This window comes from Mobula birostris, chromosome 3 (genome assembly GCF_030028105.1).
Source record: "Mobula birostris isolate sMobBir1 chromosome 3, sMobBir1.hap1, whole genome shotgun sequence".
Taxonomy (NCBI): Eukaryota; Metazoa; Chordata; class Chondrichthyes; order Myliobatiformes; family Myliobatidae; genus Mobula; species Mobula birostris.
Window position 1 is genome coordinate 120560740 of NC_092372.1, and position 20645 is coordinate 120581384.

Here is a 20645-nt window from a genome sequence, read left to right on the forward strand (position 1 = left end):
GCAGGACTTCTGGCATATCACTCACCTGGTATTATTCCTTACAGGTACCTCCATAGGAACCTCATGCCAGGAGCTCCTAGCAGGACTTCTGGCATATCACCATAGCCCCTTATATGAAGAACATCCCTCGTGTAAACCTTGGTGTCTACCAATGTGCCCAGATTCCTCCCTGGGACATTGACAGCTCTCTCATTCCCACCTCTACCATCACTGTAGCAGCTGGTTTTGGTGTAGTAACAGGTGGCTGTAAGTTTGTTCCTTGTATTCTGCATGTGCAATGTGATAATGACGTTTAAGAGGCTTTTAAATGCACACTTGAATATGCAGTAAATGGGGGGGGGGTTTGAGCACATGTAGTTGACACAAAGGTTGGGGGTGTTGTGGATTGTGTGGAGGGCTATCAGAGGTTACAGCGGGATATTGAGAGGATGCAAAACTGGGCTGAGAAGTGGCAGATGGAGTTCAACCCAGATAAGTGTGAGGTGGTTCATTTTGGTAGGTCAAATATTATGGCAGAATATGGTATTAATGATAAGACTCTTGGCAGTGTGGAGGATCAGAGGGATCTTGGGATCTGAGCCCATAGGTCACTCAAAGCTGCTGCGCAGGTTGTCTTTGTGGTTAAGAAGGCATACGGTGTATTGGCCTTCATCAATCGTGGGATTAAGTTTAGGAGCTGAGAAGTAATGTTGCAGCTACATAGGATCTTGGTCAGACCCCACTTGGAGTACTGTGCTCAGTTCTGGTTACCTCACTACAGGAAGGATGTGGAAATCATAGAAAAGCAGAGGAGATTTACAAAGATGTTGTCTGGATTGGGGAGCATGCCATATGAGAATAGGTTGAGTGAACTCAGCCTTTTTTCCTTGGAGCGACGGAGGATGAGAGGTGATCTGATAGAGGTGTATAAGATGATGAGAGGCACCGATCGTGTGGATAGTCAGAGGCTTTTTCCTAGGGCTGAAATGGCTAACACGAGAGGGCACAGTTTTAAGATGCTTGGAAGTAGGTACAAAGGAGATGTCAGGGGTAAGTTTTTAACGCAGAGAGTGGTGAGTGGGTGGAATGGGCTGCCGGCAACGGTGGTGGAGGCGGGTACGACAGGGTCTTTTAAGAGCTCAGAAAATTAGAGGGCCATGGGTAACCCTAGGTAATTTCTCAGGTAAGGACATGTTCGGCACAGCTTTGTGGGCCAAAGAGCCCGTATTGTGCTGTAGTTTTCTATGATTCTATGTGTTGAACAGCGAGTTAATTTAATCTCACCCAGCACCGACACTGCAGCCCGAGGGGCCTGTTCCTGTGCTGTACTGCTCCATGTTCTCTGTTAAATTCAAGGCCAATTTGTGACGTCACAATGGAAGAAGTTTCCTGCTATCATCGCCTTACATAAGCCGACTCTCACCTTCCCTTCTCCCTGCCCCCTCCTCCTCAACGGTCATCGAACTCCTCCCCCAGTTTAATTCTCGGTGCGAGGTGGCGCCTGTTTGGTTTGCCATTCAATTGCCCGCCGAGATGTTGACCAGCTCTTACAGCTGGGTGAGTGGGAGGAGAACGAGGGACAGCCGTGCAGTATGACTCATGGCACTGCTTTACAGGGAGATCATGTTTGTATTGCCTGCAAGCTGAGAAAGTCTCGGTGTGAGAATGGGTGAACGTGGTATGCCATTAACAAATTCCTCCCTCGCACCAATCATCCACGTCCGTGTCCAGTTGCATGATTGCATAACCAAAGTGTTGCTGAAAGAGAGTCCCTCGTCAAACACAAGGCTAGCAATAGGCCAGCTGTAATTACACTTCGGGATCATAAACCTGAGCCACTGGAATGACTGATATCTTGTTTTTAAATTAAGATTAAGAGGTCTAAACAATGGAAGCTAATACAGGATTTTTGTTGTTTCTTTGGAGGATATTATTTTGCTTACTCCACAGGAGTGGGTGATTTAAGTCAGAATGTACAGAATGTTCTGCTTAGGAGCTTTATTCCAGACTCCCTGCCAATCTCCCGCAGTACAGTATGTTCTGGCCAAGACAAGTTCCTCCAGGCAAACTTAAACTTGCTAAAATGAGGATAAGAGAACTCGTACAAATAAAAGCTGTGTTCTAATTTCTTCTTTGCTACATTCAGCGCTGTATAGTCTGTTGTAGCAAGAAGTGATCTGTTGAGTGTAATGCTCTGTTCCCTGATGCTCAAACTACTGAAACTTACTACATAAAGTACCCATTAAAAGTATTAAACCCCGCCCCCAGAAGTTTTATTGCTATACAACATTGAATCACAGTCGATTAAATCTGATTTCTTTTGACACTGATCAACAGAGATAGACTCTTTTGTGTCAAAATGAAAACAGATTTCTACAAAGTGATCTAAATTAATTACAAACATAAAACACAAAATAGTTAATAGCATAATTATTCACCCCCTTCGAGTCAGTATTTAGTAGATGCACCTTGAGCAGCAATTACAGTCTGTGTGGATAGGTCTCTACCAGCTTTGCACATCAGGACACTGGAACTTTTCCCCATTCTTCTTTACAGAACTGCTCAAGCTCTGTCAGATTGCATGGAGATCATGAGTGAACAGACCTTTTTAAGTCCAGCCACAAATTGTCAATTGAATTGAGGTCATGACTCTGACTTGGCCACTCCAGGACATTAACTTTGTTGTTGTTAAGCCATTCCTGTGTAGCTTTGGTTTTATGCTTAGGGTCATTGTCTTGCTGGAAAACAAATTTTCTCCCAAGTCACAGTTTTTTTGCAGATTGCATCAGGTTTTCCTCCAGGATTTGCCTGTATTTTGCTGCATTCATTTTCCCCTCTACCTTCAACAAGCCTTCCAGGGCCTACTGGTAATCTCCATTTAACTAATTATGTGACTTCGAAAACCAATTGGCTGCACCAGTGATGATTTGGTGTGTCACATTAAAGGGGGTGGGGGTAGTGAAAACATATGCACTCCATTATTTGGTGTTTTATATTTGTAATTAATTTAGATCACTTCGTAGAGATCTGTTTTCACTATGACAAAAAAAGAGTATTTTTCTGTTGATCAGTGTCACAAACACCAAATTAAATCTATTGTGATTCAATGTTATAAAATATGAAAAATTCCAAGGGGGGGTGAATGGAGAGGGTTCAGAGAAGATTCATGAGAATGATTCCAGGAATGAAAGGGTTACCGTATGAGGAACGTCTGCCAGCTCTTGGGCTGTATTCCCTGGAGTTCAGGAATCTCATAGAAACATTCCGAATGTTAAAAGGCCTGAACAGATTGGATATGGCAAGGTTATTTCCCATGGTAGGGGATTCTAGGACAAGAGGGCACGACTTCAGGATTTTAGAACAGAGATGCGGAGAAATTACTTTAGTCAGAAGGTGGTAAATCTGTGAAATTTGTTGCCACAAGTGGATGTGGAGGCCAAGTCATTGGGTGTATTTAAGGCAGAGATAGATAGGTTCTTGATTAGCCAGGGCATCAAAGGGTATGGGGAGAAGGCAGGGGAGTGGGGATGACTGGAAGAATTGGATCAGCCCATGATTGAATGGTGGAGCAGACTCGATGGGCTGAATGGCCTGCTTCTACTCCTATATCTTGTGGTCTTATGATCTAATACTTTTTATAGGTGCTGTACCTTAGAACAGAGATTTGATAGAGGTATACAAAATTATGAGGCGTATAAATCGGGTAAATGCAAGAAGGATTTTCCCACTGAGGTTGGGTGGAGCTACAACCAGAGGTCATGGGATAAGGGTGAAAGGTGAAAAGTTTAAGGGAACATGAGGGGAAACCTCTTCACTCAGAGAGTTGTGAGACTGTGGAATGAGTTGCCAGCACAAGTAGTGCATGTGAGCCCGATTTCAATGTTTAAGCAAAGTTTGAATAGGTACATAGATAGCAGGGTTATGGGGGGCTATGGTTGGCAGTTTAAACGGGTTTAGCATGGACTAGATGGGCCAAAGGGTCAGTTTTTGTGCTGTACTTCTCTGTGACTCTATGGCTCAAAGTATTTTGTTTGACCAAGCAGGATCCCCCTCGCAACACACCAATGGAACCCCTCCTCCACGTCCCACTATCTGATGTCTTCACCCTCACTCGTGGGAAAGGACCTTCCAGATTTGGTCTTCCAGCACTGGCTTCCTATTAAAGGGAACAGTGCCCATTTCGTCATCACTGAAAGTGGCATAGGCAGACAAGAACTTTAATGAATACTTGCCTTTATACAGCAGCACTTTTCACCATATTTTATAGGTGGTCTCGGAGTTACCACGTTGCGTTCTTGAGAACTTATCATAAGGTGAGCTCTTCTTCAGTCAAAATGAGAGAGGGTCACAGAACTGGACTCAACAAAGGATACTCGATAGTTGTGGCAGGGTTTGAAAACTATCACCTCTTACAAAGTTAAATCAAGCGACAAAGGCAAGAGCAGGACTTTGCTTCCAGATGAGCTTAACACATTCCATACTCACTTTTACCATCAAAACGTGGAGAGACCATCACGAACCCCCACATCCCTTTCAACCATCAGCTCTTCAACCAAAGGGGGCAACTTCACAAAACTTCACTTGCCCCATTGTTGAAATGTTATTATTATTGTTATTATTTCCTCTTTTTTATGTATTCACACAGTTTGTAGTCTTCTGCACTCCGGTTGAATGCCCAAGTTGGGTGATCTTTCCTTAATTCTGTTATGGTTATTATTTTACAGATGTATTGAGAATGCCCAGAAGGAAAGGAATTTCAGGGTTGTATATGGTGACACATATGTACCTTGATAATAAACTTAGTTTGAACTTTGAAACTACTGACACCAGTGAGTGAGCAGGCGTGGAAAGAACAGCTACAAATGCACTCACTGACTTCGTGAGTCTACTGGACATTCCTGGCTCTGCTTGCCCTCCACTGAGCACTCCATCATGCAGCAAAGCATCAATAAAGACACAGACTTGCAGTACCCCAAAGACTACTCATTCACCCAGTAGTTCGACATACCACAGGCTTTCTCTCTCCCTAATAAAAGAAAAAGAAATGTCCCTGTATCACAGTGAAAGGGGAGACATAACAAACAACTCACTGATTTACGATGTTAAAAGTCTGTTCCTTCGTTTTTACCAAGCTCTGAGCTCAAAGAGTCGGCTCCAGAAAGGTGCGGCCCCCTGGACACACAACCTACGGTACTAGCCTGCTGCACCTAATGTTCTGTCACTTCAGTCAGGGGCACAGCCCATCCCCAGGGCGATGAAAATCTGGAACCCTGAAGGTGCACTAGTCCTCCAGCCGCGTCCTTGACATATCAAAAAGCGGCCGGTCGTGAGGCCCTGAGAGTGGGTCCCATTCCCACAAAGTACCGAAGTCAGAGTGTAACTCCAGCTCAGGGTCTTCAAAAGAACCTTGAAAAGGCAAAAAAAAGAGATCTGAAAGATAGAAATAGAGCTGTTTCACTTCACTCCACCCCTCGGTCTGCACCCACCCCCTCCTGACCCCTCCAAGGTTCGAATTTCTGTCCTTCCTACAAGAAGCTGTTGGGGTCTCTGAGCACTGGCCTTCACTCCTGGGTGACCCCCTGAAGCAGAGTGTGCATAGTCTCAGAGCATTTTGCAGCTCAGAAACAGGCCACTCGGCCCAGTATGTCCATTCTGACCATTGCACTTACCTCAACTAGTTCAATTTTTGTCCACCGCCTTCTCTGCTTTGATGATCCATGTGCTGGAGTTGGTGTATTTTCATGCAGACTCCCAAATGCGCACAGAAAAGTATGCAAGAGGATATTTTATAGAGATTAGCTTTAATCTCTTAAAGAGATTAGCCATGCGGTCACAGGGGAGCGTACAAGCTCCTTGCAGGCAGCAGCAAGAATTGACTCTGATCCGTGATTGCAGGTGGAGTAAGTAACTGCACGAACCATTACACTACCTTTGAAGTTGCAGTGTTCACCAAGTTTGGCAATTAGAGTGCAGGCGTTACATCAGCAGTCAAGGTGTTCTCTCTGGGAGTGCTCATGTTTATATAGACCCCTGTTCGCTTGCCTCGAGCCTGATTGGCTACCCCTTCAGTTGACCTTGAATTCTATTGGCTTGCATTTCTTTGGCTCTTAGGGGTTTGTAGATGGAATCCATTTTGATATGTTTGTTTACGGAGCTATCAGAAGAGAAACACACTTCTAAGAATTCCCGTGCCTGCTTCATGTTGGCCTGTGCCAGAACCGCTGAGGTGCCCCAGTGAAAGCGATGTCCTTCTTGGTCTTCGTGTACAGAGATCGGTGACAACGGATCATGTCTCCGTGCCACCAGTTTGCGTTGCTGTAAATGAGTTGAGATTTTATGACCTGTCTGGCCGATACGGTTCTTATTGCAATTTCTGCAGGTGACCCTGTGCACCACATTGCTTTTGTCGGTTGCCTTTACTGGTACCTTGGTTCTTCAGACGAGCTTCCTTAAAGTCGCTGTTGGTTTGTGAGTGATCATGATGCCGTGAGGTTCGAGCAGTCGAGCTGTGATTTCTGAGATAACCTTGATGTAGGCCAAGGCTGCGCACTTCAATGCCTCAGCCTGAGCTGACAATATTACCAGCATCCTTTCCATTACCTGTTGTCTGAATCATGTGCCACAGGCCCTGCTGTACCTTAGTGGCCATTCACTGGTGCTTTGCAGAAGGACCTCCCAGATGCCATTAAAGTAGCAGAAGAATTAATTTTAAAGCCTTAATAAAAGTTTAGAATTAGAGTGCTGCCTATGGTTGGGAAATGCCTAGTTAGTTACTGCAGTTATGGGGCAGATGTTCCCACTTGAGGAGATCCCATTGGCAGGATATTTTGAAGCAGCCAGAATGTAAAAAAACATGCTTTTTCTTCCAACTTTTTCTGACCTCAGTTTATTTTCCTATATTCATGCCAAAGTTGTTGGCTGTAACACTCTCAGATGATGTAACTTAAACTTGGACTCCATCTAAGGATGCATTTACATTGGTGAAGTTTAGGTTAACTGCACAAGGACCTGGAGATGTGTCAAGGAAGGTGGGGAAGTGGGAGGGTGTTAATGTGTTGCAGTTACCCTCACACTTCTGTTAGTTTTCAGGGTCTTTGTGTGTGCTACACTGCATTTGAATCCACAGCTTTCTAAAATGCTGAATCTGTGGATTCAGTCTGCAGGACAAACCGATTATCTACAATTGAAATGAAGGGATGTGGCCCATACACTGCCTCTAGCCAGTTCTGCCATTCACTGTCCTCGTGGCTGATCTGTAAACTTCCATCCACACACCCTGAAGAGCTTTGTGGGCTTCCAGGGCATTAGAGATTTTTGTGGCTTGGAGGGCTCAGTGCTTTTTCTTATGAGATGCTGAGAACTTGAAGGGATTATTTTCTAAGCTTTGTTGCACACGCCTGACCTTCAGCTCCCTGGTGTGGAGAAATGGTGCCCGAGGAACCTCCTCATCAGATTGCACTTGGCTCTGGTATTCAGAGGTCCAGCTCCAAACTCACAGCAACGTTCTGTTTTTGGAGGGGGCCACGGTTTGTCTACTGCTCTGCTTGATGCCTTCCGTGGCAGGTGGGCACTGCAGACTGATGTGTATCTGTGTCAGTGGGAACACCTTTCCAAGTTGTGTTTTCTTCATGATAAAGAACAGAGCAAAAAACTGGTCTAACTACTCCAGCATTCACTGAGATCATGGCTAATGGTACCCTCATCTCTACAGACTGGTCTAACTGTGGTGTCCCTGAACTCCACTGCTTATCCAGTGTCCCTCTATTTCCGCCTTAAAATATTCAAGAATATCAAAATATTCCACCATCCTTTGAAGAAGAAAGAGCCAATGAGTCTCACTGCTGCCATCAAGAAGAAGGTACAGGAGCCTCAGAACTCACACTGTCAGGTTCAGGAGAAGTTATTAATCCTTTGGCCATCAGGTTCTTGAATCAAAGCGGATAACTTCATTCGCCCCATCTTTGAAATGTTCCCGCAACCTATGGACTCACTTTCAAGACTCTTCATCTCACGTTCTTGATATTTATTATTTATTTATTATAATTATTTCTTGCCTTTTGCACACTGGTTGAGTATCCAAGTTGGTGTGGTGTTTTACTAATTCTATTATAGTTACAGATTTATTGAGTATGCCCACAAGAAAATGAATCTCTGGGTTTTATACGGTGACATATGTGTACTTTGATAATAAATTTAGTTTGAACTTTAAATCAAACCCATCTGTTCCCATCTTACTTACTTCCTGCCCGTTACATTGCTGGGGATTAGGGCAGCATTGAGGTCTTCCATTACTTACAGTGTTCAGGGCTTCCTCCATTATGTCAGCAGCTTCCTCTCAGTTTTCACTGCAGTCAGTCACGTAAGTCCCGGGTAGAGACTCAGGAATACTGTCACATTCAGATAGAGAAGGAATCTTCATTGCTGTTTCTGTGACAATGTTTTTGAGCAGTCAGGTTGTTAGCCCTGAGCAGAACCCCCAAACCTGGAGGACTGGTGAACCACTCCTAGTCTGGCCTCTACCCTTTGGCCTGTTTGGCATGGGTGATCCTACCAAGAGCCAAAGCATAAAGCCCTGTCTCCAGTCAACATAGCTCTCCAGGTCTTTGAAGCATGCAAGCCTCCAGACCATGACAAGGATGTGGTCCTCCTGGAAGATCTGCTCCCAAGACCTAACATTATCTCCAAACCTGACCTGACCCATCCCAGAAGCTGCACTAAAGCAGAGGGAAAGACTAGCTTAGCTGCACACCTGTAGGACATACCCGCATTAAACATATTGAGCTGTGCTGAGTCAAGCTAGCGTGGCCTACACTGTCCCAACCCTGAATATTCTATCAGACCTGCCCCCACAGTAGTTTTGGTCCTGATCAGCTTCAGTCATTTGCCTAGATTCCAGCCTAGACTTTGAGGACTGGCTCAGGCATCACCTGATGTGGGTCAGAGTGTGGATTGTGATTTGGCAGAAGTTGTGGTTGTTCAGGATGATTGAGAGAGAGCTGCCATGAGAATGTTATTTTGGCATATCCCTTCATGTTTCAAAACAGCAGAGTTCATGTTCTTTAGGCAAACTTGTTCTTTCAGGAATAGCCCTCACCCTCTGCAGCGTATACAGAAGGAAACCATTCTGCCTTTCCAGGCACTGTTCCACATTAAAACCACATTCACACAGAGCACCTGGAAGGAAAATTGCCCAGCACTGTAAGAACTTGATCTTTGTTGTTAATGAAACGCAATTCCATTGCGTGGCACACATAAACTCCACATGAGCAGGCAGAATTTCCAAGCCAATGCGCTGGTTCCTAACTCTATACAGATTGGACACCATTATTTCAGCATAACAATAGTGACAACTCTACAAAAGAGATGCTTTGCACTTTGAAGGACTCTGAGGTTCTGAGGTGTGACACTTTTGAAGGACTGAGGTTCTAAGGGCTGATTTTAGGTACAGGGAAGGGAGCTTTTGTCTAACTCTGGACATTTTTTTGAGGAAGTGCACTGAATGTCTGGCTATGGTTCATTGCGTACTTCATCCTCACACAAACTCATTTTCCACCAATTAAAACAGTGCCATCTGCCAGCAGGGCGAGTCCTTAGTCACGCAATACATTTGTTGACTTTTATTTATATAATTTTATTTATTTAGAGATTGATATACAGAATTATAGAATTGAGAATTCTTTAAGTTATACGTGGATATCAACTCCACTTCCAAAATTCTCTTCTATCACCAGACTGAAATCCATAACTCATCAGTGGGATTCCTTCATTGCAATCTAGACTGTGGGTGATAATTGACTACCAACTCTGAATCAAGGTACAGGGAGGCACACTATAAATTTACTGCTGTCTCAGTTTGCTTTTGACTTACTTTAGCCATGCTGAGGCCTCACGACTTGTAAACCAAATTTGCAGTCTCTGTTTTGTGCTCAGAATGAGTAGGTTCTGAAGATAATCCAGATTAATTTTTTTTAAACTGTGAAATCCTGTCTGAGGAAATTCCCACAATACTCTCACCAATGTGTCTAACTCAGCTTCAGGATTCACCCACGGGAGATGATGTTTTGAATGGATAGTGAATGAGTGAATGTGGCATTGAGAGTATGGGTAGGTCTGCTTTAATGCCTGTTCCATAATGTGAATAGTGGATGAGGGAATAATATTTGCAGTACTTGGACCACATTAGTTATGGTCTAATTGCAAATGGAAAAACCTGTTAAAATCTGTCCTTTGAAACCAACAACAACCTGTTGTGCTGTAACATTGACAACTATCACGGTATAGCGGATCTACGTATATTTATGCTCACTGATTCCCAGGAATGTCTGGCCCATGACCATTCAAAATGCAGATGAAACAGGGCTAGCATTAGAACCCAGAGACCTTGCACTGGGAGTAATTTAATAATAATTGATACCAACATTAAAGAATTTAATAATTTAATAATAATTGGTGCAAACATTAAAGAAGACATTTTTGTTGGTCCACAAATCTAACTGGTCATTAACGTCAGGCAATTTGAAGAACTTCTAGTTAGATTGGAAAAAACTGCATGGAAGGTATTCAAGGACATTGTTGAAGATTTTCTTGGCAACTACAGAGCACCAAACTATGTGAGGCATACAATGTTTTAAGCATACAAAACCATGAATTGAAACAAGTCACTGAAGATTCATTTTCTGCATTTGCATTCCCATTTAGACTTCTTCCCTGCAAATCTTGGCGCTGTCAGTGACGAGCACGGTGAAAAATTCCACCTGGACATTACGGTCATGGAGAAACGGTATCAGGGCAACTGGAATCCATCAATGCTGGCTGATTATTTTTGGACACTTAAAGCGAGAAGCCTCAGATGCTGAGTCAAATAAAAATCATCAACAAAACATTTCTAGCTCAGTTAAACTATTGCAATGCGTCAACACCGTTGTACAACTAAACACATATATTCAGTAATTAATTTTCAATAGTTAATTTCTTGCTTCTCCAAATTCCTACATGATACAAGAATGCATGCACCTTCCATCTGTCTATCATAACCACAGAAAAATTCTGAGGAAGCAACACTTTTGGAAAAAAAAGTGTTGTCTAGTGTATTTTTTCTGAAGGTATTCAGTGTCTATAAACCTGTTTCATTTACAATGATCTATTTAACTTTTTTATTTATTCGTTTTGGAGGATATGTCAGCATTTAGTGTCCATCCATAATTGGCCTTGAGATGAAAGTTGTGCGCCTTCTAAGAAGTGCTGCTGCTGGGGAGGGAGAATCCAGACTTAGACCCAGCAAGAACAAAAGAATTGTGGTGAATAGTGAAGGTCAGGACTATCTGTGACTCCGAGGGGAATATACAGGTGGTAGTGGTTGCAGGATTTTGCTTCATAACTCTCAAACTTTTTCGTTGATCATACCCCTGATTGCTTGGCTTAAATAACCTTCCAGCTCACTTTCTCCCCTGCAAGGAGATTGGAAGGTTTTTACAGATTGTAAAGATGTCCTTTCAAAACTCAAACAAAAAACTGATGATGCTAAAGCTCCATAATAAACACAGATTCTGGAAATCCTTGGGCGCAGGGAAAGGGAAAGGAATTTGATGTTTCAAATCAAATCAATAAAGATTCGTTAGGACTAAAAATTTATTTTCATCCTTCAGCTAACTTTCACTGTCCAACCCTAAGTACTGGAGCCTGGGCTGATCCATGGCATCCCTGTGGAATTAAATAAAAACTACTCAACAACCTGTATTGAATGTAATGACTATTCTTTTATCATGAAGAATTCTCAAGAAGAAACAGATGCAAAGTTATTTCTATAATCTATTCTTTTGCTACCTGCAGTTTATGTGGAAGGATGGTGTGGCGGTGCCTTGTTTGACCAGCGTGAGGTTAAATTTGTGGTCGGAGAAGGGGAAGATCATGATATTCCCATAGGAGTTGACAAAGCCTTGGAGAAAATGCAGAGGGGAGAGCATTGCATTCTTCACCTGAAGCCAAAGTAAGTGCACAGCGTACTAATTGGAAAATCATAGACATAAGGATACACAGCTCAGGAACAGCCCCATCAACCCACTGTGTCCTACTTTAATCCATTGTGGTTCCTGTCATCGGGTCCAATGATGACAGGATATCTGTGTGGGCGAGTTCTTAAAGTGGAAAAGCCGTTGAATTGGGCGATTCTACGCTCTCAACCTCAGAAGTCCGGGTCCAGTGCTGTGAGTAGTCAAAGCAAACTTGGGTCTTCCTTAGATGCAGTGGATGACCATGACATCTCCTGTGCCTCGTCATGCCCTTCACTCACCACGGAGCGTCGCAGTACCGCCTTCCTGGTCGGTGGATCTCACTGCACACCTCACCTGCTCAGTCTGCCGGAGCTGGCTTTGCATTATAGATGGGGATTAATCCATTATTTTCCTCATATTCCCATCATCTTCCCCCAAATTGTATCACTTTCTCATACAGCAGTGGCAGTGGACAGTGACCAATCAGCCTGCATATCTTTGGGATGTGGAAGGAAACCAGAGCTCCTGGAGCAGGAGTTCCCAACCCGGGTCCGCAAACTCCTCGGTTAATGCTAGGGGTCTATGGTATAAAAACTCCTGTACTGGAGTCAGTGGCAAGTCCACGTGTGTACTGTACTGGAGTCAGTGCCAAGTCCACGTGTGTACTGTACTGGAGTCAGTGCCAAGTCGACGTGTGTACTGTACTGGAGTCAGTGCCAAGTCCACGTGTGTACTGTACTGGAGTCAGTGCCAAGTCGACGTGTGTACTGTACTGGAGTCAGTGCCAAGTCGACGTGTGTACTGTACTGGAGTCGGTGCAGTATCGATGTGGGCAAGTCTCTGAGCAATACTCAGTTACAATATGTCTTTTAACACAGTAAGGCGTTCCTGAACACTTCACAATTTTTAACTATCGAAAGAGAGGCATATAAACACTAAAAGCTTAACTAAAGGCAAACAAGAGAAAATGTGCAGAGGCTGGAAATCCGAGCAATACACACAGAATGCTGGAGGAACTCAGCAGGCCAGGCAGCATCTATGGAGAAGAGTACGATCAACGTTTCAGGCCGAGACCCTTCATCAGGACTGGAGACAATAAAGATGAGGAGTCAGAGTAAGAATGTGAGGGGAGGGGAGGAAGAAACACAAGGTGATAGGTGAAGTAAAAGTTGGGAAGTCAATGAGTGAAAGAGATACAGAGCTGGAGAAGGAGGAAGCTGGAAGGAGAGGACAAAAGGCCATGGAAGAAAGAAAAGGGGGAGGAACGCAGGAGGAGGTGGTGGGCAGCTAAGGAGAAAAGGTGAGAGAGGTGAAAGGATGGGGAAGCATCATGCTAAGAGCAGATTCGGCAGAGACAGAGGAATTGAGAGAAGGGGATGGCATTTTTTACAAGTAACAAGGTGGGAGCAGGTATGGTCCAGGTAGCTGTGAGAGTCAATGGGTCCGTAATAGACATCAGTAGATAAGCTGTCTCCAGAGACAGAGACGGTGAGATCGAGAAAGGGAAGGGAGTTGTCGGAAAGGAACCAGGTGAAATTGAGGGCAGGGTGGAAGTTGGAGGCAAAGTCGACGAGTCAGCACAGGTGCAGGAAGCAGCACCAATACAGTCATCGATGTTGCGCAGGAAAAGTGCCAGACAGTCATCAGTGTAGGCTTGGAACATAAACTGTTCCACGTAGCCGACAAACAGGCAGCCATAGCTGGGACCCATGCAAGTGTCCGTGGCTAAAACTTTTATCTGAAGGAACTGGGAGGAGCCGAAGGAGAAATTATTGAGAGTGAGAACAAGTTCCACTAGGCGGAGGAAAGTGGTGGTGGAGGGGAACTGGTTGGGTCTGGTGTCCAGAAAGAAACAGAGAGCTTTGAGACCTTCCTGGTGGTGAATGGAAGTGTATAGGGACTGGACATCCATAGTGAAAATAAGGTGATCTGTGCCAGGAAAGTTGAAATCATTTTAAAGACCGAAAGTGTGTGAAGTTACAAACCAGCCAGTCCAGGTAGCCCCATTGTTTCTGTTTGTTCCTGCCCCATTGAACTCATATCAACATACCTCAATTCTGTTTTATCCCCCCTGGTTCAGTCCCTTCCTACCTACATCTGTGACACTTCACACGCTCTTGATCTGGCCACCCCACCAGGGGTAGGGTTCCCCTCGTCCTTACCTACCACCCAACCAGCCTCTGCGTTCAGCATGTAATTCTCCATAACTTCCACCATCTCCAATGGAATCCCACCACCAAGCACACCTTTCCCTCCCCAACTGAACCTACTGCTTTCCACAGGGATCACTCCCTACACAACTTCATTGTCCATTCATCCCTCCCCACTGATCTCCCTCCTGGCACTTAATCCTAGCAAGTGGAACACCTATACCTCTTTCCTTACTGCCTTTCAAGGCCCCAAACTGTCCTTCCAGGTGAGGCAACACTTCACCTGTGAATCTGTTGGGGTCATCTGCTCTATCTGGTGCTTCCAGTGTGGCCTCCTGTATATCAGTGCGACCCGACACAGATTGGGAGACGGCTTCGCCGAGCACCTACACTCCGTCTACCAGAAAAAGCAGAACCTCCAAGTGACCACCCATTTTAATTCCACTTTCCATTTCTATTCCAACATGTTAGTCATAGATAGATAGATAGATAGATAAACTTTATTGATCCTGAGGGAAATTGGGTTTCGTTACAGCCGCACCAACCAAGAATAGAGCATAAATATAGCAATACAAAAACCACAAACAATCAAACAACAAAATGCAAACTGTGCCAGATGGAAATAAATCCAGGACCAGCCTATTGGCTCAGGGTGTCTGACCCTCACGGGAGGAGCTGCAAAGTTTGATGGCCACAGGCAGGAACGACCTCCCGTGATGCCTAGTGTTGTATCTCGGTGGAATATGGCCGGGGTCCAACAGCAAAAAGTTCAATATCCGGTCTACAAACACGTTCCTTGATCGTAATATGACCCGGATTGCACCATCTGTTGTTAACCAGAACAGCAAGCCCCCAACTCCTTTACACTTACTGCTCTCAGTGCACTTCCGGTCAGGAAGCCATCCATGGAAAAGTTTTGATCGGGTATGTCCTCGTGCAGCCCCGTTCCAGTGAAACACATAACACTGCACTCCCGAAATGTTCTCTGACTCCTGGCTAGCGCCGTGAACTCATCCATTTTATTACCCACCGAACTCCTCTTCTCCATAAGTCTCTGTTGTCTCGACCTGGTCCTCTTTCCTCGACTTTGTGATCCCCCTCTGCATCCTCTGTGTGTTTTCCTCCAGATTTCAGCAGGGGTGTCCGCTGCTCTGCTCGCTAAACCGGCCAGCATAAGCTCAATCAGCTGGTCCCTGGAATAAACAATGCGACCATGCTTTTGCCCCACTAATGAGACGTGTCGGGATGTAACTATTTCCAGTACTAAAAACCCAAATAAAACTCTCTCTACCAGCAGCTTCAACGTGTTCCTGTGAAAAAAATACAAAAAATAAAGTAAGTTAAAAAGTAAGAAGAAAAAAGTAAGAATACTGGTCGGAACGGCTGTGACAGGCTGCATGCACGACCGGCGCATGCGCACTACATGATCTCCTCTACTGCTGCGATAAGGCCACACTCGGTTTTGGAGGAACAACACCTTATATTCCGTCTGGGTAGCCTCCAACCTGATGGCATGAGTATTGACTTCTAAAACTTCTGGTAATGCCCACCACATTCCCCATTCCTCATTCCCATTTCCCTCCCTCACCTTGTCTCCTTACCTGCCCAACACCTCCCTCTATTGCTCCTCCCCCTTATCTTTCTTCCATGGCCTTCTGTCCTCTCCTATCAAATTCCCCCTTCTCCAACCCTGTATCTCTTTCATCTATCAACTTCTCAGCTCTTTAATTCCCCACTCCCCCCTCCCCTTTGGGGTTCACCTATCACCTGGTGTTTCTTCCTCCCCTTTCCCCACCTTGTTACTCTGACTCCTCATATTTTTTTCTCTCCAGTCCTGCCGAAGGATTTCTGCTCAAAACATCGACTGTACCCTTTTCCATAGATGCTGCCTGGCCTGCTGAGTTCCTGCGACATTTTGTGTGTGAAGCTTAACTAAGCTTGGGCTTTAAGGAGTGTCTTACTTAACGTGTAAAACCAGTGTTCAGGAAGGCAGTTCAATGGTCTGACTTGAGGTTTGTACTACATACCTGGGCTGTCAATAAGAATGTCAATTTCAAAGTTCAGTGTTGAAAGTTCCAAGTTCAAACTTCTATATCTTAGCCTGACTGTGCCCTAACCTCAGCAAAACTGCTACTGAGACCCTCATTCATACAGCTGATGACTGTTAAGTCTTGACTATCAAAAGCATTCTTGGCTGTTCCTGCATTTTTTATCTTCCATAACCTAGAATTCACCCAGGACCCTTCTTCTATTCTTTTTGGCATCTGGCATGCTTATCTATCTCCTCGTTGGCCAACACTGGCTCCTAATGAAATAAATGTCTTTCTTTTCACTGGTCCATAGTCATCCCACATGGATTCTACACGTCCTCCAAGTCTGTACAATATTCCTCAGCCCCTATATCTCTCTGGGATCTCTTCTAATCATGGATTTTTATTCATTACAGCAAAGTTTCTTTTGAATTCCCTCACTAAATCTCCCGGCCTTCTTACTCTCCTTTAACTCCTGCTTCAGTCCATAATAGCATCGTGCTAATCGCTGCAAATAAATAGCAACAACTTTTTTACTCGGGCATGGAGTTTGTTATTTCTTGTCATCCTCACTTTACCAGCTGTGAGGGATTATTTTGTTATACTCTGGATAACATTTACTTCAGAGAAGTGAGAGAGTGTGCCCAACATTCTGCGCACAATAGGTCACATGAACCCTTCCTCTCTGACCCAGCTATTGAATGCACTGATCCATGTTCTGCAATAATGAGAAACCAGAGCATCCAGCTAGAGGGATGCTCGAATATGAGACTCAGGCAGAGCTGCGAGGACCATTGTACAATTGTTTCATTCCTTTTACAAGTTTAACAAAAAAGCTGGAATTATTTTGTTTCAGATATGGATTTGGAGATCATGGAAAACCAGGCTTCAATATTCCACCGAACTCGGAGCTCGATTATGAGGTTTTGCTGAAGGACTTCGTAAAGGTGAGTGGATAAGGCAGACAGTCTGAAAGTGAGAGCAGGAGGAATCATGACTGATTTACCTTTAGCGTGGTGGTACTGTTGAATGAACAGGATGTGCTGTTTGAGAGAACACCATCTTATTGTTGACCACAATGTTTCCAACTGCATTTACTTCTGTGAACAATACTGACAGCTTCCAAATATAAAAATTGCAGCTTGAACATTTTGCCAGCGAGATGATCATACACAAATGGAGTACAGTATTTGATTTTTTCTGGGCCTGGTCCAATCTCTTTATCACTTTATCACCAGATATACAATATCAGGGTTCAAAATTCAAGGGACTGCAAGCAGATTTTGCGAACTGGTGTCCAACCTTTACCCTTTAAACCCCGGTATTATTCAGCTTTGGTCTTCTTTGACAAATGCACATGGTGTACCAGATGGGGTCTGATCAAAAGACATATGAAGGATTGATAAAGATTCATAGATCATCACCTTTTTTCAGCTCTTTATGTCCTAATTGCCTGAGAGAAAGGCCAACGTTTCATTAGCCCACTAGGATGAGGTGCTACGTGATCAGTACCATAAGGACCATGAATGTTCAGGATAGGGTACGTGACTAAGATAGAGGTCTGAACTAACTGTCCAGGGACAAAGTGCAAACCCATGGAATTTAGAATCTGTTAACACTAATTTACGACGAGTGAGGGGTGGTGGAGACACACAACAAAACTTACTAATGGTGACCATGAAACATGTGATAATCCACCTGGTTCAGGGAAGGAGATCTGCCATCTTTCCCCAGCCTGGCTTATCTGTCATTCCAGCCCTCCATCATCTGCTCGAACTTCAAACACCGTCTGAAGTTTTGTAGCAAACTTAATCGGTTGTGCCATTACCCTGTGTACTATGGCTCATTTCGTGTCGTCTACGAGTGATGATAAACCTGATTCGGATAAGGGTCTCTATTGACACACAGTGATAGAGGTTGGGAACGGTGAGGGTGGAGTGCCACGGGAGGATGTGTGACAGGTGGCCGAGGAGGAGTGCTGGGGGAGGGAGGGAGGCGCAGGTACAGACACACCCAACCCTGAGACACCAGGCAAGGTCATTTGATTCTAAACAATTGGTATATTGATCATTGCAGAATATCTCTCTGGTGCTTCTGGCTCCTATCTCTTTCCCAACCATTTTCCCATTCTCCCTGCTGCCTTCAGTCCACAAAAGAGAGCCATTCCAAACAACTATTACTCTCACCAGATTTACAAACTCACTCTCTGCTCCATGCTGACAAATATAGTACTGTGCAAAAGTTTTCGCACCCGAGCTAAGACTATCTGTGCCCAAGACTTGTGCACAGTACTGTATGTCATTCCAATCTTGCACTGCTGTACATTAATCTTACCTGGCAAATTCCATGGCCCATCTCTTGACTTGCACAGGTTTGACTCTAGAATCACAGGACTTCTACCATCAAGACTGCTGAGTCTTGTCACGATCTCTGACCCTTTCCTGTGCTCTGTGCTGCTGCTGCCAGTGGCAGAGACCTGGGGGGTGGAGGCAGTAGAAGTGTAGCGTTCCTCTTCACTCTGGACCAATGCTGGGGATATGGCACGTGTGTGTATTTGTCCTAACGATATAGATTGCTCCATTTTGCCAAACAGGCTAAAGATCCCTGGGAAATGGATACACGTGAGAAGTTAGAGCAAGCAGCTATTGCCAAGGAGAAAGGAACGTCCTATTTTAAGGTATTTGTGAAAACTAGTTATCTCTGACGTAGTCGTGAGCTGAATTCACCAAAAAGCAGCTTTGTTTAATTCCCTTCACTAATGACACTATCCTTCCCTCTACACACAAACTTATCATGTCTGTGGCACCATTAGATACGTGCTCCAGACCGGAACAGGGATGGAGGGTATTATAATATCTGTGGCACCATTAGATACGTGCTCCAGACTGGAACAGGGATGGAGGGTGTTATAATGTCTGTGGCGCCATTAGATACGTGCTCCAGACTGGAACAGGGATGGAAGGTATTGCAGCATCTGTTCTGACCATGCCTTGCTTTCATGCTGGTTTGAGATCTCACCCACACTTCAATGAACCCAAGTGGATGACCAGCATTTGAAGAGTGCAAGGAATTATGAGAAAAAGAGTGCAAAGAGGTTTACAAGAATGCTGCCAGGACTTGGGCCTGAGTTTTAGAAAGAGGTTAGGTAGGTTAGAACTTTATTCCCTGGAACAGGGAGTTGAGAGGGTGAGAGGGTGACCGTATATAAAATTGTGAGGGGCTTAGACCATAAGACACAGGAGCTGAATTAGGCCATTCAGCCCATTGAGTCTACTGCGCATAGACAGAATGAACGCACATAATTTTTATCCAAAAGAAAGGGAAGCAAAAACTAAAAGGCATGGATTTAAAGTGAGAGGAGAAAGGCCTGAGAGACCATTCAGCCCCTCAGGTCTGCTCTGCATAGACAGGGTGAATACACATCATTTTTATCCAAAAGAAAGTGAATCAAAAACTAAATGAAAGGTTAGTGGGGAAAGATTTAGAATGAACCTGAGAGGCAACATCTTCACACTGTGGGTTGTCGGTGTATGGAAGAAGCTGCCAGAGGAAGTGTTTGAGATGGGTACAATAACAACTTTTAAAATATGCTTGGACAAGGACATGGGTAGGAAAGGGTTAAAATGATACCGAACAATGCATGCAAATGGGACTGGCTTAGAGAGGCATCTTGGCTGGCACGGATGAGCTGGGCAATTATGCTCCCACGGCTTCGAGAGTCCAACGTTCGCAGATCCCAACAAGTCTGCATCAGCTCCTCATACTGTATCCCTAAGAACATTGTACAGGATATGTATGAAAGAAAAGTCAAATTATGTTCCAAAAGTAGTACTGAGTTAAAGAAAGCTTCCCATGAACAAAGTCCAGACAGCCCCACTGGATGATAACAAAATGCTTCTAAAAACTGTAATTTTAGTAGCTTATCAACACCTTTGGGTTGGTAGACGGTTTTTATGTTGACAGATACCAAAAGAATCAGCGACCATCTATTTACAGAATTTTATATCTTTCATTTGAAGTTTTCAACAATGACCAAACTGCTCTCAGCTTATTTGGCTCTGATTAGCACTAGTTACTAATTGGTTGGTTGACACTGACCAGTGGAAAAAGTAATTGCCTTGAAATTGAACCTGTTGAGTGGGCCTAAACATCAATGCATGCAGAGTTAGCAGCTGTCAGGAGCTCCTTCACCATCACCAGATCCATTGAGTAGAGGATACTGAATACTTTCTTCGAAAGCACAGTTTTCCTGCCTCAGAAGACGTGGTCACAAGCTGTGCATTCCTTTCAGGAGCTGCATGTGATGCTCAGAGATGCCGGGTGATTCCAAGCTGATTGCAGACCCTTGAACACCCACCTCCACCCCGGCCACGCAGTAGCTGCAACGGTGGGTGAAGGAAATGCAGGGGAAGGGCGACGATGGAACTCTTTCCTCTGCTGGTGTCCCCTGCTGCGTTCAGCACTGTGTGGTGCAGCATGTCAGAGGTGGTTGCTTC

General features: G+C 44.5%; 1 protein-coding gene across 5 annotated transcripts in view; it reads left to right on the forward strand.

Moving 5' to 3' along the window:
- Positions 1-20645, forward strand: part of LOC140195243 (peptidyl-prolyl cis-trans isomerase FKBP5-like) — a 474319-nt gene that overhangs the window by 163428 nt on the left and 290246 nt on the right. For 4 of the 5 annotated variants that reach the window (XM_072253271.1, XM_072253272.1, XM_072253270.1 and 1 more), the window contains 3 exons: positions 11809-11965; positions 17006-17096; positions 18743-18826. In XM_072253271.1, the coding sequence (XP_072109372.1) occupies positions 11809-11965; positions 17006-17096; positions 18743-18826 (332 nt within the window). The remainder of the gene's footprint in view (positions 1-11808; positions 11966-17005; positions 17097-18742; positions 18827-20645) is intronic. The other variant, XM_072253274.1, reaches the window with a different exon arrangement.